Source organism: Crassostrea angulata, chromosome 8 (genome assembly GCF_025612915.1).
Source record: "Crassostrea angulata isolate pt1a10 chromosome 8, ASM2561291v2, whole genome shotgun sequence".
Taxonomy (NCBI): Eukaryota; Metazoa; Mollusca; class Bivalvia; order Ostreida; family Ostreidae; genus Magallana; species Magallana angulata.
The window spans coordinates 54,994,023-55,017,968 of NC_069118.1; the positions used below are offsets into that span (position 1 = coordinate 54,994,023).

Genomic DNA, 23,946 nt, shown 5'->3' on the forward strand with positions numbered 1-23,946 from the left:
ACAAATAATAATTAAAACAAGATTACACAATTGTATTCAAATCATTTATTATTCACGATATACTCGTCCCACTGAATGACATCATTCAAATACAATGTTCATTACACAGAATGTTTTCTGATTGTATTCTTTTAAACTTTTAATGCACAAACATATATAAAAGTTTGTTTGGAAAGTAAAATATTTATGCTGTCATTTTTTTACCATTAAAATCACTGCACAAAAACAATAAGTTTGTTACGATTCACATATAGAAACTAAACAATAGTATCGTTGGTATGTAAAGAATATATGAAGGTATTTATTTAATTATTAACATAAACCAATTATATAATACATGTATTAAATTTACTGTTATACACGTACAAGTATAATATATACAGTCAGTTTGTCAACATGTAATACATATAAACAACGTTACACTGCTGTGTAATGTTCTACACATATTGTATTTTATTCACTATACCTGTTGACTCAGCCACAAAGAGGTTGTCTCTGGTGTCCACACATATACCCCATGGAGTCTGTAAATGACAGTTGTCAATGTAGCGGAGGAACTGTCCGTCCTGATCCAGGATGTGGATATGGTCGTTGTATAAGTCTGCTGTCAGTATCCGACCCTGGCTGTCTGTTGTGATGCCGTATGGATTGAATGATCCCTTGGTAGTAGAGGGAGGACCAGTGTAGGTAAACCGGAGTTTCCCGGCCGGATTGACCACCACTACTGCACGGGCGTCAAAGTCTGACACACAGATATCTAGGTTCCTGTTCTCACTGATGTATTTATTGTAACCAGATGAATAGAGAGGTTGTCTTTTGTCGTCGTACTGAATACTTTGTTTCTCTGTGGAGCCAGAGTAACACACAACTTTTGTTTGTTTATCATCATCACTGACCATGACAACCAGGAGGTCACCAGAGGAGGTACTACAGACACCGAGAGGTCTCCACCCCCGTAGTCTGATCACTGTCTGTATCTGTGTATTCTTCACTATGTTCACAGTCCTATCTCTGTTATCAGTATAAACTAGATCCCTACTCCTTGTCACTGCTATGTCCCGTGGTTTGTTCCCTGACTTGGTTTTGACTGACTTCACTAGTTCCCCACGGAGGTTGTACAGTCTCATGATGTTGTCACCACACGTCCACATCTCCTCATCACTCAGACAGGACACACTGTGTAATCCCCAACACTCGGTGTCTATCTGTGTGATGATCCGTGGTACATCAATGAGCGGTCTGTCCGGGGGAGAGGACTCGGCACCGGGAGATTCCATGGTGTAGCCATGTTCTTCTGTTTTGATAGATGACGCTGACAGAGAACCAAACTGTTGATAAAGCTGTTCGTTGTTGATCTTCTGAGGGGTAAAACTTGGTAAGGACACTGTGAGTTTAGGAGGCAATCTTCTGAATTCATCATTCCTGGATTTGTAGGCAGAGACACGGCTGACATCATTGGAGTCCAGTAACGTATTCAGTTCAGCTATGGTCTGAGTGATTTCAGAAATGGTGTGTTTAATTTCATCTTCCTGTTTGTCTAAGATAGCCAGGTGTTTGGTGTCCGTTTCCTCCACGTTAGATTTCATGTTTCTGATAATGGTGTTTATTTCTCTGTGCAAGTCTTCTCCATGTTTGTCGATTTCCGTTGTTAATTTCTGGGAGTTTTCATTCAGAGCAGATTTCTGGTCTGTGATAATGGATGCAATCTCTTGGTATTTAAGATAAATGGATTTCTTTAGTTCTCTTAAATCTTTTTGAATGATTTCTTTCTTGTTTTCAAGGTTTTCAGTCATTTCAATAAATTTATGGCCGCGGTGTTTTTTAGAGGAAAGACATGTTGCACAAATAGGAATGTCACATTGCTCACAGTAATGTTCACTTATGTTTGTGGGATGTTTATGACATTTAGGAGTATATCTCCACTTTTTAAATGGCACCACTTTGTGTTCTTTGGATAGATCAGAGAGAATATGTTCCCCCTCACAGGCTTTACACAGATATTTGTTACAAACGGCACAGTACATAGGGGGGCCCGGGGTCTCACAGAGATGACACCGTAACACATCCTGAAGGTAGTACTCAGGGTCCATGGTCAGACACTTTTATCCATGTTCTGAAAAATAAACAAAAATTGGTTTAATAATATATACAATAAATCTTACATATGATAAGTGAGATGAGTTCAGAAAAAGTCTTATCAGAAATTTTTCTATCATCTTGCATCAAATAACAACACAATTGCTTAAGGACAAAATACATTATCCCTTTATTTAAACTTTATAAATTTATAGCACTGAATCTCTTTTGAAACTCAACTTTATTATTGAAAGACAGATATATATGAAAATGAGTCCTAAAAAAGCATTTATTTTTTATTCATAAATATCTCATACCATAAAATTGCTTTTAAAACTTATTACTGCATCACATAATTTCAAACAATCTTTGATATTAAAATATTGTACACATATATTTGGTTTCAATAATAATTGGCTTACAGCCCAATATTTTTTACTTATATATTTAATTGCCTTACAATTTTTACCATATTGATTTTAAATAGATGCATATTAAAAAAAGATGTACTTAACATATCATAATAGAGTGCATAACCTGATATTGAAAAGGTGCAAGACTGATATAAAATAATTTCCCCATATTTGTTAACTTTCAAAATAAATTTTATGTGGATATGTTTTCATAGATAAACTGAACTCTTTCCAAATGGTTTCACAATATCTTAACTTTGATAGACAGCTTCGTTCTTTCTCTTTTTTTAAGGAGGCCGATTTGGGTTTTTTTGCGGGAAAACTACAATAGCATAACTCTTTATGTTTTAACCATATGTAATTTAAACCAACTCTAGTTTATTTGCAAAGGTTCCTGAAAATCGACCGTCTGGTTCTTTTTAGGGACCATCTCAAAATAGAGGTACATTTACTATAGGAATATATAGGAAACTGTCATTTTCCGCACATCAAAGCAGTTTTAAAAAATACTACAATAGCTTTTTTTCTCAAATTGTTATATTTAATTAGTAATATCATTTCCTACCTTATATGTAAAAAACACAAAATTCTACCGTTTGGTTTTTAGTGGGGGCCATCTCAAAATATTAAAATGCACCAAATTTTGCTATATATTTGGATCATCACGAATGATGATTGGTATAATGGATTCATTCCAAAAATTAGGAAAATGTCCTCAAGGATAGCATCATTCTGTATATAAAATTTCAACAGCGTACAATTTTTACTTTTTCTTTTATGTTATTTCTTAAAATGTACTCCTACAAAGCTTCATTTTATCATAACGTCATAAAAGCGCTATGGCAATGCTCCCCTACCGCACAACGTAAAAATCGTGTTAAAAATAAAAATTTCCTTTAACAATCTAAATATTTTTATCTGTATTTTGTTTATTGTGTTCAATTTTATAAATGATATCGAAAAAAATTCATAAGAAGTATAAATCAACTGTATTACATTAGAATGCGCAAAAACATGCGCAATGCAAACTAAAGTCGGCCTCCTTAAATATGTGATCTGAATTTACTCATTTCTTTCATTGAAATTCCTGAGTAGAATAAGATAATAGGACATAACCCCACCCCAGCCATAACCCTTGCCTTATAGGTAGATGACATAAAAGATGACAGATTAAAGTTTTTTTCTAAATATGCAGCCAGTTTTTATTTTGTGTCAGCAGATGTTTTTTTTAACATTAAATACATTAAAACTAATTGACCATTTTGGCCATATCCTGCATTAAGAACCTCTACCCTATACACTACATAAGTGTTTTGGCTCCACCCTAGATTTAAATCCCTACACTGGGAGACATGAAATTTAAAAAAAAATGATATATGCCTTTTTTTCCTTCTTAATAATAATGCAGATAGCTTTTATTCATTATCTGCAGGAGTAAAGAAGACAATTTTCTTAAACATTTAAATGCTTTAACAATTCACACTATATGACTATTTTGAAGAAGATTTTCTAAGATGTAATACATTTTTATTATATAGTCATTTTGGCCCCACCCTAGAGTCTGAACCCCTGACCCAGGGGCAATGAATTTCAAAATTTTGGTAGAGGGTTTCATGTACTTCATAACCATGCATTTCCCTCATCTGTAAAGGTGTAGAAAGATTTTCAAAATTTGTTAATTTATTGTTAATTTAATGCATACAGTACGTGTCATGCAGGCACGACGCACACAACATGACGACGAATGAAGACCAATTGCAATATTGGTCACCTGAGTGATTCAGGTGACCTAAAAAATGCTACAGGTTACTGTTTTTGTCCATTTTTGTAATTCAAACAAAAAATCTGTTCATATTTTCATCATTAATTTTCAATTAAAGTAAGCTGATACATTTCAGCAATATTCATAGATATAGAACATTTATACTCAATGGAAACAAATTAAAGATTATAAGCATTAGATTTAAATTTTCAACAATCAGAAAATAACAGTTGACAATAATTAACGCTTTAAAGGGGCATGGTCACGATTTTCGTCAAATTCTATTTTTCTATATTTATTATTTACAATGCTTTAAATAAGCATTTTTAATGATCAAATAAAATTTGAGAGTCAGTCTTTAAGATTTAAGCAAGATACAGAACTCACAAATCTGTGACATGTAAACAAGGCTCGTGCCCTGTTTTTGTTTACATAGCTTCGATTTACCAATTAAAAACCTTTTTCGAGCTGATTTTTCTATCTTCTTATTCATTTTAAGCGAAGATAAACAGTTCCTAACGTTTAACACATTCATTTTAGGTTTAAATATGAAATCTTTACTTCCACATTCAAAATGTAAACAAAAGCTTTGTTTACATGTCAAAGAATTGTAAGCTTTGTAACTCACTTATAACTCAACACATGACCCTCAAATTTTGTTTGCCTATTAAGAATGCCTTACTGAAGCATTGTAATTATTCAAATTGGAAAAATAATGTTTGACCAAAATCATGACCATGCCCCTTTAACGAACTATACACACCTTTATAAAGGCCTTTAACTCAAAATGGCGACATATCTTTAATGTTTACCATTTGTTTACACTTCCTTGTTGATGGTTCTCCCTGGCAGCCTGTAAAAATCACGTGATTGGTTTAAAATAAAACTTCCGGGTAACCCCAAAACGAGATTCAATACATCATGCGCTGTTCGGGGGGGGGGGGGGGGGGGGGGGGGGGTCCGATACATCCACTCTTTCCTTTTTTTTTTATTTCTTATTTATACATATTGAAATTTCCGAAAATATCCACAGGCGCCTGTTTTAGACAGGAGGTGTATTTTCTATACACAATAGAACACCTCCTGTATGAAACAAGCGTTAAGCGCTTGTCAAAAAATATCCCTCGTACCCCCCCCCCCCCCCGGATCCGCGCATGATACTTTGTGCTACATGTAGTTAATTGTTAAAGGACAGTTAAGATAATCTAATTCATCTTAATTAAATTGAAAAGGTTAATGAGTATCATGATATACATGTACTAGCCGACAGAAATGAAGTCTTATGAACTTCAACATAACGTTTGACATATGAATTGATGTTATAAATATAATATGTGTGTGATCGGAAGAACACTTTTGTGATTCCAATCTTATGGGTTGATATATAAAATTAAACTCCCTGGTGTTTAGGTCTCTATATCTCTTCTTCCAGACCTAGATTTTCTCCGACTCCATCACGTCTACTGTCGTCTGTTCTGTCTGTCTGTTGACTGGTCCTCTGTCTCTATAAAAGAGGAACTGGGTGGTTTCGCCCTCGTTACACGCGTGCTCTGAGATGTTTCGCCCCTGATTAAATACAAGTAATAAATCATGTAAATAATTGAAGCATAGATAGGTTTTATCCGATTACCTGCAATTATATCTTTAATAATCCATAATGTACTATCAAATAATGGATTTTTTCAAACACAGACAAAACTAGAGTTTAGTTTGTTTTGCGACATTTTTTTGCCAATCTGAGTTTTGCAAATACATTTGATCCCAGTAAATGTTGCAACATATAACATTAGTTATGAATGCTCCAATCCAGGCACGCAGCATCGGGGGTGGGGGGGGGGGGCAACGGGACAACAGGGGGGCTGCCCCCCCCCCCCCCCACTTTTTCACGCAGCAAAGGTTTTTTCTTAAATTTATATACAAAAAATTGAATTAACATGGTGTTGGCCCCCCACTTTTCTGTGACCCTGTAAAAATTAAATTAAAAAATAAGGAAATAAACAGTGAAATTGAAGTGAAAAGTATACCCGCCCCCTCAACGGATTAGGATTTTCAGGATTTTGGAAAGTAACATCCCCCCCCCTTTTTTTTTTTTTGCTTTTTGGATGAGTCTGCTACCCCCCCCCCCCCCACCCCCCACACACACACACATATGTATAATACTGAAATAGTGTGCATATTAGGTATATAATAGGCTCAGTACTGCCATGCTACTACAAGCACTAGCTAGTGGGTTAACCCTTTTAATTAGCTCAGTCGGCAGAGCGTTGGTTTTTAATGGGTCCCATTTTCGAGTCCATTTCTGGACAAACTCCTCTTCTATTACAATACAAAATCTTTAATGTTACAAACAAAAGGTTTTTGGTCCTAGACAGAACTGATAAATGCTGTGTGCTTTGGTGCATGGTATTGTCGCTAGAGCTTATATCATGAGTATCCTATTAAGGGGACATAATTCCATCAGAACGTTTGACGCAGTGCAGTTATACATGTACATGTAATCAAGTTTTAAAAAAATATATTATTTCAGTAATTTACCATGTCTGAAATACAAAATAAAAAAAATAAATTTCATAATCATAAAAAATAAAATTCATGATTATGAATATAAAAGAGACATTGAATTAAAAAGTCGTAAAAGAAGATCACAGTTTTAAAATTCTCTCTTTATTTGTACCGCAACTGAACATAACAACATCCATGTATTAGATATGGCACACATTTCTAGTTTCACTTGACACAAATAAACTCACTCCTACAACACTCTGGGACTATATCAAAATCACAATTAATTACAAACTTAAAGACCTTATTCAACCAACAAAGCAGTTCCTGTCTGGATTGTTTATCTCATTTGTAAGAAATATTATTCCAAACAGCACAAAAACATTCTCTCTATAATGCCTCTAAACCATTTACATTTATAACATACCACCAGATTTAAGGTTTGTTTGATCCTTTAAAAAGAAGCAGGAACTCAAAACACACTTTGCTAAAGAAACTAGTACACAGTGTTACAATTTCACATCAATATGCTAGAAAAAGAAAACAAATTTCAATAAAAACAGACTTCAAACTCAATAATACCCGCACCCACACCTGCAAATATCTCCAAGATCTCCCTTTCAAATAAAATCAATATGTTTATCAAATTAAACTTTTAGTTCAAACAAACTTTTCAATGTTACTGTAATAATATTCACTAAACTGCACTTCATCTGATGAAGTAGCATTCTCTGATATTTTTTTCAAAGACACATGGAATGTTGAATGCTTAAATCATAGTAATTTTAGAATCAAAGTACCGAAACGACTGATGGGGGTAGGTTAAAGTTATTTGGCTGCTTTCATCATTGCTACTAACATCCTATTGAGGAGATAACTGATACTATGAGTAAAATATCATATCATTGGCCAATGTGAAATATTAATGCAAGCATTTAATTTAAAGTTTGTTTCAAATTTACAATAAGCAGTAATTGAAGGAGGCAACTCTTCCAAAAGATTTTACATTGGTGATTCTCTAGAGAATATTCATTTGATAAGGGGTGGAGAACAAAGGAACCAATTTGACTTTATCTAGTCTTCATTTAATAACATAAGCATAACAAATACGTCTTGAAAAACAAGCTTGGTTGTCCGACAATGCCCTTTGTCGTTGATAAAAACTGACAACAAATAAAAGATTACAACGTCTTGTTACAATAAATATCATGTACCTTTCAGGTCATGAAAAAAACTAATGCATGCATGTAATGCCTTTTAGAAAATTTATAGTAAAAAAAAGATAAATGCACAAAAAATTAAGCACAGATAATTTGTGATTAAGTTCCTTAACTATAAATAAACCATGTTCACTGAGTTTCTAAATCAACGAGAGATATTAATATAAGTTGTAGAACTTGTTTATCAATCGTTGTAAAATAAATAAAGTTCAGTTCAGTTTAACAGAAATGTTACCAAAACATGTTAACTGAATTTATAAACATTCATATGTCAGAATAACTGGTGAGAGGTTTTTTCATAAATCTTATCATAGCTTTTTTTTTACTAATAAATCTCATCATAGCTATATTAACTTATCTTTACAAAATATGCTAGATAACATTTTTGTATTTAGCTTTTCCAATAACATTTCTTTTTACTGTCAACTCTGTACTATATCATCCAAAAATTTAGGCCAGATACATTTCAGCACTTTCGTTGATATCAGGGGCGTATATATACTTATGGGATAGGCAACTTCTACATTTGCCATGTTTACTTCCCAAACTATCACGCAAGACTTGACAAGTCTTTAAAACTCTGTTCAATCCCGGTATAATATTTGAATATAAAGAAAATAAACGTCAATTTTAACATTATCCCGAAAATGGGGCAAGAACGGATCTTGGGGTTTTAACGAGGCCGAGTACAGAACGAGTACGCACGCTTTCGCGCAGCGTTTCATTTGTATTGTGACGTCATCTTTTTGCTTTGTTGACGCCATGGCGGGATAGTTTCAACTGCAGATATTCAGCGAAATTTGTCGAAAATAACTCGTTTGAAGAGTAAAATTAAAGTTATATTGTGGAATAAAGATAAATGTCTCGAAGTATAAGCTATACTTGGGCTCGGGTCGAAAAGGTGAAGAGGGTTCAGCAAGCCTAGCCCTCTGTCACGTTTTCTTAACCCGCCTAGATATAGCTTAATTCATATATTTCAAGACAATAACCATATATTTTATATTAATGACCCTTAATATGTGATGTTATATATTTATTTATTACTTAAATATGTCTGAATGTTTTAATAATACCATATATATCACATTTTCCGCCTTTGTCAAATAAAAAATAGCCATTAACTGACAAATCTTGGAAATTGGGCATACAAAAATCAACTTTGATAAGACCCCTGGAACAAACCAGGAGGTAAACGGTTTTTTTTATTTGACCATTTGATGCCTTTTAGCAATAACTTTAATATGTAGAACAGAAAAAGAAATCCCTAGGGCAGAAGTTTAAAAAATGTGCAAATTTGGTACATTTCAAGCAAAATCCCATAGGGTCCTATGTTAAAAATTAACACACTTTGAGATGACCCCTTAAACAAACGGTGTGGTAAATGTCTTATTTTTTTATCTTAAAATAATAATTATATCAGTAGTAATTCTTGTAAAAAATTTCATTCAAAAATCTAGGGCAGAAAAAATTAGACCCGGCCTCGTTAAGAACTCTGTCGTAATTATGATCTGATAAGGGTTATAAAGTACAAATAGCAATTCTAGAATAATTGTACGATATTTTTTAAAGGTTTTTTAACCATATATCTGGTGACATGCTAAAAATGACCTATGAAATCAAATACCGCATAATTTTGGCGAGACTTGCGAGTGTCGCCTATCCCACAAGTAGATACGTCCCTATTCATATTATATGTAAAAATACCAAAAACAATCAAAAATCAGAGATTGAGACAATTGAACCTCTCACACAGAAAATAATGGCCATTTTCTGACTCAACTCAAAACTCTGGAATGTCTGAATAATCCCTGATAACTTATGGACTTTAAAACTAAGTTATAAATATCATATGTCATATTGCACTAATTATTCACACAAAACAAGGTTGTGCTAGGAAATTCTGGTCTGCTTGGGTCGTCTGTTGTCTATCTCCGCGTTGACTTGGTTGATCAGATTTCCTAGTAGATCCAACTGTCAGCTGGCTTTTACATACAGATTGCGTTTGAGGATCCAGATCTTTGGTTTCGTGGTGACTCTGATCGGTGGAAATGATCGCAGGTCCACACGCAGAGTGTCGTAACTGTCAATTTTAGCTATAACAGAATGTGTGTTTTGATAAAACTGTAGAATGTCATCGTCTCCGACGAAGATGTGAGAAAAATCTAGGATGGCACGAGATCCTGGTAGTATATTCTCAGTCTTATTATATCTGAAATGAAATGTCAAAATAGAGCTAGGTGATTCAAGGCATATATACCAATGTAGATGATATACATGTAAATCAAGTTAGGTTGATAATAAATTATACAGTAAGTTAATAAATCAACATTAAAAATGAATAATTCATATATCTTTACATTGAAGTAGTCATGTGGTTTCATAATATTCATGGGTTTCAATTTTCAATGCATTTTGTGAAACACAGTAACAAGAATGTGTATATTTCTGGAAAATGACTCTCCCAATACAAGTTGTTGTCACCGACAGGTGTTTTACTTCAACGATTATGTGAAATTGTTTTGGAACATAGCTGCAAATATTTCTGCTGCCTCAACAAACAATGAATAGACCACAAAGGCCTAATACACCAGAAGTTACCTCCACTTGGGATTGATCTCTGTGAAGCGAGTGACCCCAGTCTGAGCGGCAGGCACGTCGATGTGAAGATTCACCGCTGTAGTAAACAACAAAATAAATGGTCATTGATTCATACTTCATTGTAACTAAAAAAGGTAAAAGATATGTCACCTAATTTTAGGAGTCACGTGAACAACCTCATGTGTAAATTTATCAGCGATATGTCATATCCACAACAAGTGATGACGTAACGCTGATGACGTTCTCTGCTTGTTCATTGGTTGAGCTGTATTAGAGGTGTGTGCGAGGGGAATGAATGACAGTGGGGAGCTAGGCAACAATTGTTATTATGTTTTATTTGTTCAAATAAACTTGTATATATATAATATGTGGTTGTTCACTGTGACGTATGTTTCCATAAAATAAAATTATATAGGCCCGACTCTTTAAAAGGAGATTTTAAAATGTCCACGACAGCTTTCATCGTGGGAAACCCGCTGTCAGTCTCGCTTCTCTTACCTCTATTGCCATTGTAATTTCCTGAACTGATTTACAACTTACAATTAAAAGAAGCAAGATCAACGGTGGGTTTCTGATGATGTAAAGCTTTATACTAAAGCAGATATTAAATTCCTTGTGATTATTTACATCCTCAGAATCCACGGATTATCTCTCATTTATGCTGCTTTCCAATCAGTGTAACAGAGAGAAAACCTGTGGGTTTTGACAATGGATTAATTTAGAATCTACAATACTGTATATATTCAATAAAATGATAAGATAGCAGTCCTCTAGGAATCTGTTTCCGATTTAGCTTTACCTATATAAGGCTTCTCCAGCTGGTGAAGTTTCTGCATGGCCTGACCCCCGGGGTAGTTCTGGTGGGACACAAACAGGAACACCGTGGTACAGGTGATGTTCCCAAAGATGTGGCACAATGCTGCCATGGCAACCAGCTTTTTGAACCAGGATTTAGAACGATGGGCCCAACTAAAACAAGGAATAAATATATGTATAAAATTTAAAATGGTTTTGATTACAACTGTTTAACATCAACTATAGATATACCTATAAAATATAAATTATGTTTTCTTAAATACCCTAATTGAAATTTAGGAAAGAAATTGGGAAAACTTGGAAATGCTTACAAAAAGTCATGCACTGTCTTGCTTCCTACAGTATTTTTTAAAGGTTGTATTTTGATTCTAAAAAACCTTACAACAGGAACTTGAATTATGTGCAGACATTTTAAATTATTTTTAAATAGTTTTAAAAAGTTTACTAAGTTACCTTTGCCCAAATATGGCAAAAATTAACACCTATTCAGTAAAAAAGATAACTGTTACAGAAAGAACTTACATTTTGGCGACGCCGGTGGCAGCCACTGTATTGAAGACAGGAACCACATAAATAATAAACCTCAGCTCCTTGTGAGGCAGATTGGAGTACAGGAGAACGTAACCCAGGGCAGGAATCAACAGGGGTCGAAGGTAAGGGTTCAAGGCCAACCCAACCGGCACCAAGAAGAAGCTCATAGACAGGGCCCTGGGGAGGGCTGAGGTAAAGTACCACAAAAAGGGCTCAGTCTGAGGGGTCAGTCAAGGAGCGGGTTTATGAGGGTATGTAGTTTAATTTAATACTGCAATTATTACTGTGAAATTATTACACATCATTTTTCTGTACAATTTTTGCCATGAAATGTATGCAGAAATTGTGTACATTAGTTTTCTGGTAATTGTTTATCTAAATGGCCAAATATTATACAGAATACTGATTGAAGGACTTTACAAATTTTAAAAAATAAGTACATGTGTTTAGCATTTAAATGCTTTGTTTTCACAGCAAGAGCCCTGAGTTAGAGGACAATGAAAGGATACACCCCATTTGGAGCTCTGGTTGTCCACCGTGTTAAACCACAGGACCTCACCCTCGGGCCACAGCCACCGCCTCCATAAGAAGCTGTCCACCAGCACAGTCAGACCTGACCGCAACAAGAAAGATGTAAATGTATTGGATAACTTGGACATTTACAGATAAAGCAGACATATACACTGTTTTGACTAACTGAAAAGAAAAAGGACTTACCTGGTGAACATTAAGTTAGAGACACACAATTTGGCTATTTTTTTCTTAACAGAATTAATAAACTCATAATCATATTCACTAAAGAACCGAAGCTTGCAATACAAGTTATTGTGACCACACTGAATCATATCACATTTAATTACAGTATCAAGCACATACATGTGCATGAAAAAACAATGTAACTATTGAAACTTTACTTACCAAGTAGAAAAAATCCCGCCGGGACTACATTTTTCAGTAACTTTCCGATGCTCAGTCTCCTGGAGAAGATTTCCGCGGCAAGGATCAGTCCAAGAAAAACAGCCAGTTCCGAGCGGAAGATGATGATGGCTGCTCCAGATATCCATAGAAACTGGGTGTGATTCTGCTTTATCCATGCAGCTAATGCCAACAGCACTGTTCCAAAAAAAAAGATAGAAAGTCAAATCTTGTTGAATCATCTGATTTGTTTTAGTACAATGGGATGATCGAGGGTTTAGGGAAAGACATCTTAAAGTTTACAGACTGAGACATATATAGAATTATTTATGTTTAAGTTAACATGGTAATATTTATAAACTCAAAAAAAAGTTACCCACAAAAAGGTACCCACATATTCCACAAGTTTCATCTTGCCCTAAACCCTTGATCATTCCATTGTACTAAAGCAAATCCAATGATTCAACAATATCTTTTAATATCATGCAATACAGAAGAAAAGTCCATAAATATTACTGATAACATACAATCTGTTCATAGAGAAATATCATTTAATTGAACACTTCAGTCGTCATTCATATCACATGCTAGAGCAAACACTGCAATTTAAAATCTAATAATGACAATAACTTACCAAGTATAAGAGCAAACGTATTCGGGAGTGGGCGGGACATGTAAAACATGAAATGGAACTGTGTCACTGTAATTAGGTACAACCAGCGCTTGACGTCCGGGCCAAAGCGGAACTTGATGGCATTCCCAAAGAGCGAGAATGCTCCAAGAACATACAGACCTAGGGCTATACGGACTGAAAAATACAACAGCAAAACCTTAATATTCTGATTCAGTGAAGTTATGGACAGTTATATTAAATTTATTGACTGAAGTACAATGTTTCTCAATTAAAATGGGAAAGTTTGAGGGGTTTTCTCAAAACTTTTGTTTTCAGAGCATCTTGCTGTAAACATTGGTAAATCACATCATACTGGGAACTCAATATAATAAAGTAAATGTTAAATATAAATTTAATTCTAACCAGCTGTCATACACAAAAGCAATAATTCACTTTGTTTTCCAAAGGACTGTAAATTTGGTAAAATTCAAGCTATTATCTTTAATTAACCAATCCAATGAATATGGTTAAAGAGAGCTACATGAAGTATGAATTCCATCTCCACTGGGGCTAAAAAATGGGAGTGAAGGATGCCCAATACTTTAGATGGGAGGTAATATCCCTTAGTGTTCTTTGGCACTGGGAATAGAATATGATATTGTTTTCTGAAGTTTCCAAAAAAGTGAAAGTTTTTTAAATATTAAGACTGTTTTTACCATAATTCATCAAACATATTTTATACATACCTAAATACTGTGAAAGAAATTTGGAGACCTTCAGAAACTGGCACAGATAAACTGCAGGTGCTGTTGTCATGGCAAGAACAAGGGGCCCCAGAAAGGTTCTGGGGACCACTCCAGGGAATTCTAAATGGTCATACTGAAGAGAAACAACCATTAAATTTATGAACTTCAAGAAAACTAAAAATCAAGAATGAACTAAATCTTTTTTATCATTATGGTAAAACATATTTGTCAAATACATAGGAATTAAAAGTCAGAATTTAAAAACATTTAATTGACTGGCACTATCTAATTAAAATTATACTATGTAGATCTTTTATATAATACTCTTGTATTTTGATATGTCGCTGTGGTAATCTAACAGCATCCTGACTGGGGTTTAATTGCAATGCATGTTTTTTTTTCAAAGGAGAGACTGAGGGTAATTACCGTAATTAACATTTAAATTTACTAAAAGTCAAGCATAAAACAATACTGTAACCATATATACCTGTAGTGTAAAGGCAGGACTATCAAAACTACTGGTACATGTAATAAGCTATCTTAAATTAAATAGTCAGAAATCAAATTGTGTAAGTATGGAACCTGTTGTTTACCTTTTCGATGTCGAGGCGGTGGTACAGTACATCATGAGTGGCCTGTATGTTGAAGCTTTCTTCGACTTTTGTGTAAGGACAAACCACAATGTGGAAGAGCATCACGGCTCCTGCCAGGGACTCCACTGATGGCCACCGCATATTTCTGAACCCTGAAATTTAAACTATAAATTTACATTGTAATACATATGGGGAAACGACCACAGGTAGGCTCCAATTTGAGATACTTCAGGGTAATAACCTATGCTCTATCGACTGAGCTATATAAAGGATTAACGCACTTGTTTGTGCTGATAGGATCATAAAATTTGTGTTTGGTAGTACTGAGGCTCATTTTAGCAGTATTCGTTGCAACTGAAAAAATTTGACTGATGTATCTTAGTTAGTTTTCTAACTTTTAAAGGTAGGAAACTAACGTTTTATGTTGATAGAAAGTTAAAAGGATGTCCAAATTTAAAATTTGAAGCGGGTAGTTGATTTAATTTAAAAACGTTATTCTATCGTAACAACCGAATCACTTTGTGCGACATTGGTCAGAGATTCAAAAGAGAATTCAGTCAAAATAACTCGTGGAATAAAATAATCACAGGCACCTGAATTTTTATCAATCAGTCGCTTAATAAGTCATATATCGAAAATTCTACCCCTACTATGTATAAATTATAGTAGTAGGGGTAGAATTTTTCAATATATGACTTATTAAGCGACTGATTGATAAAAATTCAGTTGCCTGTGAAATAATAAAGGAAATGTATCGATGAAATAACACAAAAAGCACCAATGATTTCTCAGTCAGACTGGTTAATTACTGTGAATGGTTGACCGCTAACAGGCTAACACATTTTTCGATGATTATTGAGATGATGGCAGCTGAAAATACCTGACAAAACACACATCTGGTTATATCTACAGTGAAATTATGTCTAAAATTACTAACTCTGCACAACGAACTCTTTTAAATCAGCAGACCAGGGAAAAAGGCACGACATAGCACATTTTTTTACATTACATCGACCACAGCAGAGACAAAAATTGACTTCCGGTTGTGTACACAAGTTTTGTGACGTAGAACACAAGTGCCTTCGTGGACTATGAAAACAGGAGATGCAGTCACAATATTTTTTGACATTTCAAATCGAATGACAACATGACAACGCTAGGTTTGAATGAGAAGACATTCTTAATGGGCAAAACAAGTTTCCACAAAATGTTATAGGTAAAAAAAAATTGTATTTCCCAAGAATTTCGAATTAGTTAGGCCTAATTACCATTGTAAACGCATTTTTTCTCTCAATATTAGAATGGGTAATTACGAGACCCACGATTTGGCCCCTGTCAGAGATGATGAAAGGAAAGAACTTAATTTGAGCAGGAAAGTAACATACAAGCAGTTTTGTAAGGTAAGAATTAATTGAATTTTAAATTTAATTGCGACTGCTTTACATTATTATGTACCATGTTTACATACATGAACATGATGAAGCTGTATACAATTACATGGTATAGTTCTACAGTAAAATTTGGACGACGGCCAGAAGAGCTACAGTATTAGCCATTTAAAAACTGCATAAATTTGTGTGTGCATTTTTGAAATACAATTTAACACTTTGATTTTTTTATTATATAGTTGTTGATATTCCTTAACAGAATTTACACTTTAAAACACTGAAGTTTGTGTATATATGATTATTCACTTTTACATATATATATATATGGCCAATTAAAGCTTATAACATATATTTTATTAATTGTAGCATGTGAAAGGCGATTTCAATGAAGGATGCCTGACGGAAATCCCCTGGAATATAAGGGACTCCATATCTCTATACGAGCGCATGTCAGCTGCCTTCAATGTAATCACAGAAATCCCCCCGGAGATGCCCCTCCGACTTCCCCATCTCCACACACTGGATCTCAGTTACAACTTGCTGGAGACGTTACCCGAGAGTTTTGGACTCCAGTTCCATCTAAAGACTCTGATCCTACGCAATAATAAACTGAAGTCACTGCCTGAGTCTTTTGTGCATCTAGTCAAGCTTGAAAAAGTAGATTTGTCGAATAATTTGCTCAAGGAATTACCCCAGGATGTTGGTAAAATGGAGGTGATTCAGAAACTGAATGTGTGTGGCAATAAGTTGCGTCAGCTTCCACTGTCTCTTGGTGCTTCTACGACCCTCGTTTTACTAATGGCTCAAAGGAACCGCCTCTATGAACCCCCGCAAGCTATCTGTGATGAAGGGTCAGACGTGACCTTGACTTATTTACGCAAGCTGTACAAAAACAGTCAACCGATTCACCAAAAACGCCCCCTGACCCCATTAAATGAGTTTCCGCGTGTTCGAGGTAATCAGCTTCATAGCGCGGTCCCTAATCCACACTCGGCTAACATGCAATACATTCAGTCTCAGACGCACACGACCAACACCCCTAGCCGAATCAAAACACCGCTCATGCCTCCTCTGGGGTCCAGTTCTTTAGAGTCAGATGTTCTTAAGGATAGAGTTATAGGTTAGTATTCTTATTATACTTTGGTCTATAGTTATTGTACTGTAGTACTTAATTATGTAGAATTTTAATCCTCAAAAGTTGTGAAGGAAATCAGCTTTCTGAGAGAATAAAGATGTCCTTAATTTGCTTTTAACAGATATTGAAAACACATTTTAGAAATGTGGTCCAATTAATTAAAGGGAGTTGATTATTAAGCAAAATAATATTGTATGAAATTCTTCATATAGTATAGCATTAGCTGCAGCATGATATGTGCTAAATGTAAACAAGTAGATATTACACACATATTAATATATACCTTAATCTTCGGACCATGGCAAATTTTACTACCTTTGTTTAAGTTTTTCTCCCCTTTGCTTGTTGATCAATATAGGTCTGTTGTATGGGGCGGCCATTGGAGATGCCCTTGGACTTGCTACTCGGGGAATGAGCAGGGACGAGTGTTCTTTCTACTACAACCAGGATGACCTTGACTACTCACAGATTCTACAGGACAAACACCGAGTTCTCTGGAGGGCGGGAGACTGGACGTCCAACTTTGACTCCATGGTAGGGATTCAGAACCTTGAAACTTTTCATGAAAATTGTTTTTTATAAAACTTCACATTTTTTGTAAATTTGCTCTACAGTTAAGTCTTCTTATAAATTTTATTCTTGCTGGTTGTCAGTAGTGTAATTTCTTCCTCCTTGTGAGATGAAATGCTTTATTTCGTATGTAAATACAAAGGTGAGGTTACATTTGCTTACAATAGAAGTAAATTTCCATGGACTATTTGTTTACACCCTTCTATTTTTTGGTTAAACTTTTTTTTCATGATTATTCAAACTACTCGCTAATAATTGACCTTAAGGTGGATATTTATCCATAAGTGGCAGGTAAAAATCATGTCAAGTCAATTGAATTGAAAAAATCATGTTTGTTATTACTGAATTAAAAGTTCATGCATGCTCTCTGAAAGGCTGACGAGTATACTTAACAAGCTAGCTAGACAGTCATTGAATAGTCTGAACATCTAGTTTTATATTTGGCTCCTGTATGCTCTCTTTACCTTACTTATCTAACTGTATCTAATTCTGTTGCAATAAATCCTCATCCTCTAATCAACAGTTATTGGTGCTGGATTCCGTTTTGGCGTGGGCGGGTGTCGTGGATGAATTGGACTTTGCGAAGCGACTGAAGGACTGGTGTCAGCGGGGGTACCCAGAGTTGGGGGACAGTGAGGGGATCATTCTTAGCCCTACAATAAAAAAGGTCAGTACTGGGGCATACGAAAGTCCACCTCCCAAAGATCAGTCAATAGCATCCCGAGTCCCACCAGTAGAAAGTCCACCTCCCAAAGATCAGTCGATAGCATCCCGAGTCCCACCAGTAGAAAGTCCACCTCCCAAAAGATCAGTCAATAGCATCCCAAGTCCCACCAGTAGAAAGTCCACCTCCCAAAGGTCAGTCAATAGCATCCCGAGTCCCACCAGTAGAAAGTCCACCTCCCAAAGATCAGTCGATAGCATTCCGAGTCCCACCAGTAGAAAGCTAGATCATTCAGGGGGCAACCTAAGCCCCACAATAAAGTCAGTACTCCTTACCGATAGGGGCATCCTACATCTTACAGTAACAGTTACTATAAAAAATATCAGTCAAGAAGCAAAGTTCATTGAAGGTACATCTTTATATAGTCTCATTTAAATTTAAATCATAAAATTAGGTATAAACAGATCTTATTTCCCCCTGCTCATTGATACATATCACGATGCCCCATTTTAAAAAGAGGGTATAGGAGTTGGTGCTGCTGAATTTTAGTACATGTATCCAGTTAATTCAATATGGGTAACAAGTAATGGGGGAGCGTGGGGTATACTGTGAGATTGCTCACTTGTTCTTTCATTTCTTAAGATGGTAGACTACTAAACGTACTTTACAGGTTACTGCTGAGACTGATTTCACCCAGAGTCCCCATTCTGTGGCCAACAGAATCTACCTGCAAGAACTAAATGCTGCGTCCATGGAACTTAATGGGCATGTTTTTAGTGAGGACGAGAGGTCCAGCATTAGCAGCATCACTAGCAGCATGAGCAGCATAAGCAGTGACCTCAGCCCTGTGAAGCAGAGGCTATGCAGTGTCAGTTCAGACCCAGAGTTTTGTGACGGTTGTGACCAGGCCTGTGTGGACAACGGGGCCATTGTTAGAACCGCTATACTAGGTAAAACATTTTTTTTTTTCAAAGGAACCTCTGTTTTTACACCTTTAAAGCAATTTTGAAGTAAAAAAGCAGAATTAGTTATTTAAAAAATTTCTACATTCATAATTCATATATAACAACAGTATTTTCTCATCTGTAAACTACTTTTATTTAGGATAATTCTGCAATTTACTAGAGAACACTAATTTTTGAAAACAAAATGTAGTTTATTTGGAGAGATATTTGAGAATTGGTCTGCAGTAAGAAAAATTTATGACAAGGACGCTCTTGCGAACCAAGCGAAATTTTCTCGCATGCGAATAAAAGTTGATTTAGAAATGTGAATAACCATAAGGTGTCTTTAAATGACCATAAGATGTCTTTAAATATACCAGATTTATTTGGCAAATGAAATGAATTTTCTTAAGCAAATAATTTGATAAAAGGCATAGTTCACAAAATATTCCGTACGGTTGGTAAATATTTGTGCACAGCATATGCTATATGTGGATATGTGAAGTGCTGAACCATGTATTTATTGTCTTTATGAGCTACGCGTGATCTCTGTTGCTAGGGGTGCCCTCCTTTTTTGACCTGGCCGAGGTACAGAATAACACCATACGGATCTGTAAAGCCACCCACCCTAGTCCTCTCACCCAGACAGCCAGCTGTGTCATCTCCCTCCTCATCGCTTGTATGCTGCAGGTGTGTAGTGTAAACATGCTGTAAAAGAACAACTTTATGCCGCAGATTTGTAGTGTAGACATGCTGAAAAAGTCAATTGTAAATGTATGATTCAGGTGTTTATTGTAAACATGCTGAAATGCTGCAGATGCATATTGAGGACATGTTTGCATGATACAGTCATCATAGCTTGTGCCCACATGTATATGATTATATATATATCCTGAATACATGATATAGAATTATACAGAGTTGAGAGAACTATTACAGTTTAGTATGATGGATTTGGGGGGGGGGATGGTGATTATGACATTGTTTGGAATATATTCTCTCAAATTTTATGAATATAATTTAAGGAGTAAATTTGCTTTGAGAAAATTATATAAATATAAACATGTACCTTTGTTTAAAAATTTATGCTCTATTTTAACATAACTTCTAATTAAAATTTCAGGGAAAGAATGATTTGCAAACTTCCAAAGAAATAGAGGAAATCATAACTTTATCTCGTGATCAGGGGAGGAAACTCTTGGTGACAACAGAAGAAAGGGCCGATTTTGAATATTACTGTAGTTTGCAGGACCTGGACAGGTAACATATAGTAACCATGGTACATTGGTACTCACAACCATCACATGATAATCATGTTGTTTTATCATGCATACTATATACATGTATATCTTAATCATGTTAATATGGAGCTCATTTTAATTAGTAGTATACAATTTACTGAGTTTCTTTTACACTTAGTTGTTTTATTTTCACTATCTATTTACACCCAATGGTATGAAATAGGGTACTATTTTCAGTATTATTTTGACAAAAAAGAGCAAAGTTGTTTGTATAAAATTAACATGGAGCAATATAACCCAGCGACTGCACATATAGAATGAGGATTTTTATGACAATTATAATGTTGTTTTATGAATTATTTAAAAGTCAGACAACAAGATTTCCTCACACATCAATAAACCATCTTGTTCAATATTTGTCCAACAGACTGGATGTATCGGAGTATGGGAAGGCCTCGTACTGCATGAAGCCTTTGGGAGCTGCCCTCATATGTCTGAGGTCACGACAAAGTTTCAAGTAAGTATATATTAGAGAACAGCTAAATTACAATTTTTTAATTTATTTGATATCTGTGAAACATCACAGCCTGTAAGACCAGACAAAATGGTGGATTACAGTGGGTGCTGGTTTCTGAGGATCAATATAAAAACTAGACATTACATGGACAAGGGAGTTGTACCTCTTGACAACCTTTATTAATGTCATCAGAAAAAACCCCAAAATGTATGTCCTTTGTTAATGTGAATATTCATAGAAAAATAAGATATAAATCATAGAAAAATAAGATATAAATGTTTTTATATAATTGATTTATACTTCGCTCATGGCTGTATGAGACATCTAAACATAAAGTTGGTATTAATGTAGAATAAATGCTTATACCTAAAAACCATCTAACTTAAAAACTACTTACTAAATCAAATACTGTAAAAGTGGTTATATACATGGAAATTTACCCTACTTATACAGTAATGATGAGTTATCTTAAAACCGCATAAAATACTCCCACGCATATGGTAAAAAACTCAAAACGTCAGAGTGATAACATCAAGCATCCGAATATTTAATACCCAGGTGTATTTTTGACCATACAATGTATTGCACTTAACCACCAGTGTAATTAACGACCTATACAGTAAGCTATAGTCAACCAAGGATTTTTATTCAATTTAGACTGAATTAATGATGTTTGCCATTAAATACGTCATATACATGTCAATTGTATTGCCTATTGATTATCATGCAAGTATTGATTGAGTCTCTATTTACCTTCAGGGATTGTATGATGAAGCTGATCATGGCCGCCGGCGACTCCAACAGTAACTGTTGTGTGGCGGGGGCAGTACTGGGGTGTAAGTTTGGATTCTCTCACCTACCCAAACACTGGGTCCACGGACTGAGAAAGAAACAGACTGCCTGGCTTAATGTCAAGGTCAACCTCTTGTTGGACATGATCGGGCTTCCATGACCTTTGACCTTTGTTTTATAAAGGTCATTTATGATTATCATTGCAGTAGCTATTTTGAACAGACGTTGCATTCCTAATGTACATGTAGATATATAAAGTGCAGAGTTTTAATTAAAATGGCATTTTGTGAAATCTTTCTGATACCTGCTAGAGATTTGACCTCTAGCTGTTTTATAAGATTAGACATGATGTCAGAACTGTAGATTGTTTTAAAGAGCATGCAATATTAACACTAGTTATCCTTTTTTGATACTTTTCTTGAAGAATGCATTACAATGTTATTAGCGTTTTAGCTTGTATTTGTTGGGTTTTGTTTTGTATGAAGTCTACTTTTTTAGTACTGCAAGGATTTGTCTATCTGTACATGCTCTTTGGATTTAATAGATGAGGCCACTTTGTTTTAAAGCTATTGCAGCCATATTGTTTATGGTAAAACTTTATACTATACTCTTGTTTTGGAGTCGATTTGATAAAGATATAAATATGATACTCCAGATTAAATGCACAAAAAAATTCCCAGTGATGATTTTTCAACACCGTTTCAATATATATTTTATTATATTTCGTTTGTTCATTTGTTATACATGGCTAGGGATATCCAAACAAAATATTGCATACACATCTGTAAACCTGGAAACACAACCATCAACTATTCATGTATGAAAATATATACATGTACCGCTAGATATGACTTTGTTTCTTGCTTACATTTTGAATATCCTGTCATTAAAATGCATTCAAATTGGGGGGGGGGGCATATATAATGCAAACTCTATTCTTTGAATAGAAAAAGATGCAAAATCTGCAGAAGTATTGCTTACTTTCTTTTATACCTTTGACGTTAAGTATATTCCATATATGTTAATGATAAACACAGGCAACTAAACTGTTACATGACTGTAACATTTGTTGGGGCATGCGCACCACATTTGCTTTCCTCAACTTTTAGGAAGGCCCTTTACTTTCTAGCTGAATGTTGTGTTTTGATCATACAGTTGCATTGCACATATTGGTGTATAATCTGTAAATTTGGGGTAAATATTTACAAGTTTTGTAATAACTAATTATATATTTGACAAATTTGTTGTAATACACTATGTTAATTACTTATTTCAACAAATATAAACACCTTGGGGAAAACACTGTTACTTGTGCGTAGAAATCATCTCAAAGTTTTGACCACATGAAATATGTATCCGTATTTACAGTATCAATTACACTTCTGTTTGTCTCATGTAACAAATCCAATGTCATTTATTTAATTTGTGAGAAATATGTTAAACTTTTTTGTACAATGTGTATTTTAAAACAATGTTATTTAATTAGTAAGTTTTAACTGTTACCATGACATCATTATGCACACAGCGCTATTTCTTCATTGATTCAGGATGATGTGCAATTCCAAGTATCTGAATGTGCAATCTGTTCACAGAATCATAAATTATTGATAAAATGTTACACAAAACATTCGTTTTGTTATAGAGTTCTACATTGCGTTAGTCTTAGACTTAATTAGCATTACACTAAGTGGTCATATATAGATATAGCTTTTTGTTAATTTCAGTTTATTCAGATAAAGCAAGAAAAAGTTCTAAGATGTTTTCAACAAATAACTTACGACTACCTAAATTCTCTACTGTTAACCTTGCAACGATATTCTATGGTCAAAACCAATTTTTTTCAATTTTCTCTATCTTTTTTTTCAACATGGATGTGTCAACACCATTATTCATTCTGCAGTTATTAAATG

At 34.7% G+C, this 23,946-nt stretch overlaps 3 protein-coding genes and 1 long non-coding RNA gene across 4 annotated transcripts; 2 read left to right on the forward strand and 2 right to left on the reverse strand.

Moving 5' to 3' along the window:
* Positions 1–30: 30 nt before the first annotated feature.
* On the reverse strand, positions 31–5,877 carry LOC128158121 (uncharacterized). The gene is made up of 3 exons (XM_052820862.1): positions 5,686–5,877; positions 5,015–5,104; positions 31–2,113 (listed from the first exon to the last, which is right to left on the reverse strand). Exon 3 carries the CDS (start codon positions 2,088–2,090, stop codon positions 438–440), a length of 1,653 nt encoding a protein of 550 aa, XP_052676822.1. The 5' UTR covers positions 2,091–2,113; positions 5,015–5,104; positions 5,686–5,877; the 3' UTR covers positions 31–437.
* Positions 5,878–6,888: 1,011 nt separating this feature from the next.
* On the reverse strand, positions 6,889–15,841 carry LOC128158125 (dol-P-Man:Man(7)GlcNAc(2)-PP-Dol alpha-1,6-mannosyltransferase-like). The gene is made up of 10 exons (XM_052820865.1): positions 15,723–15,841; positions 14,786–14,937; positions 14,193–14,325; positions 13,468–13,641; positions 12,837–13,031; positions 12,428–12,531; positions 11,910–12,136; positions 11,371–11,540; positions 10,572–10,647; positions 6,889–10,182 (listed from the first exon to the last, which is right to left on the reverse strand). The coding sequence occupies exons 1-10, from the start codon at positions 15,772–15,774 to the stop codon at positions 9,948–9,950; spliced, it is 1,518 nt and encodes a 505-aa protein (XP_052676825.1). The 5' UTR covers positions 15,775–15,841; the 3' UTR covers positions 6,889–9,947.
* Positions 10,621–12,520, forward strand: LOC128158160 (uncharacterized). The gene is made up of 3 exons (XR_008239921.1): positions 10,621–10,705; positions 11,899–12,040; positions 12,393–12,520. It is a non-coding gene; the product is annotated as an uncharacterized LOC128158160 (long non-coding RNA).
* Positions 15,842–15,849: 8 nt separating the features above from the next.
* Positions 15,850–23,665, forward strand: LOC128158108 (uncharacterized). Its single transcript, XM_052820830.1, has 10 exons — positions 15,850–16,001; positions 16,086–16,185; positions 16,540–17,293; positions 17,667–17,842; positions 18,402–18,545; positions 19,213–19,492; positions 20,046–20,176; positions 20,610–20,746; positions 21,155–21,244; positions 22,004–23,665. The coding sequence occupies exons 2-10, from the start codon at positions 16,087–16,089 to the stop codon at positions 22,194–22,196; spliced, it is 2,004 nt and encodes a 667-aa protein (XP_052676790.1). The 5' UTR covers positions 15,850–16,001; position 16,086; the 3' UTR covers positions 22,197–23,665.
* Positions 23,666–23,946: the final 281 nt, after the last annotated feature.

Coding starts and splice junctions, on each gene's coding strand:
- LOC128158125 (XM_052820865.1), bottom strand. CDS start 15,774: ATGTCGTGCCTTTTTCCCTGGTCTGCTGATTTAAAAGAGTTCGTTGTG. Junction 12,532..12,836: donor GGCGGGATTTTTTCTACTTG/GTAAGTAAAGTT, acceptor TGTTGCGGTCAG/GTCTGACTGTGCTGGTGGAC. Junction 12,137..12,427: donor ACCAGAGCTCCAAATGGGGT/GTATCCTTTCAT, acceptor CTGACCCCTCAG/ACTGAGCCCTTTTTGTGGTA.
- LOC128158108 (XM_052820830.1), top strand. CDS start 16,087: ATGGGTAATTACGAGACCCACGATTTGGCCCCTGTCAGAGATGATGAA. Junction 17,294..17,666: donor TCTTAAGGATAGAGTTATAG/GTTAGTATTCTT, acceptor TGATCAATATAG/GTCTGTTGTATGGGGCGGCC. Junction 19,493..20,045: donor TGTTAGAACCGCTATACTAG/GTAAAACATTTT, acceptor CTCTGTTGCTAG/GGGTGCCCTCCTTTTTTGAC.
- LOC128158121 (XM_052820862.1), bottom strand. CDS start 2,090: ATGGACCCTGAGTACTACCTTCAGGATGTGTTACGGTGTCATCTCTGT.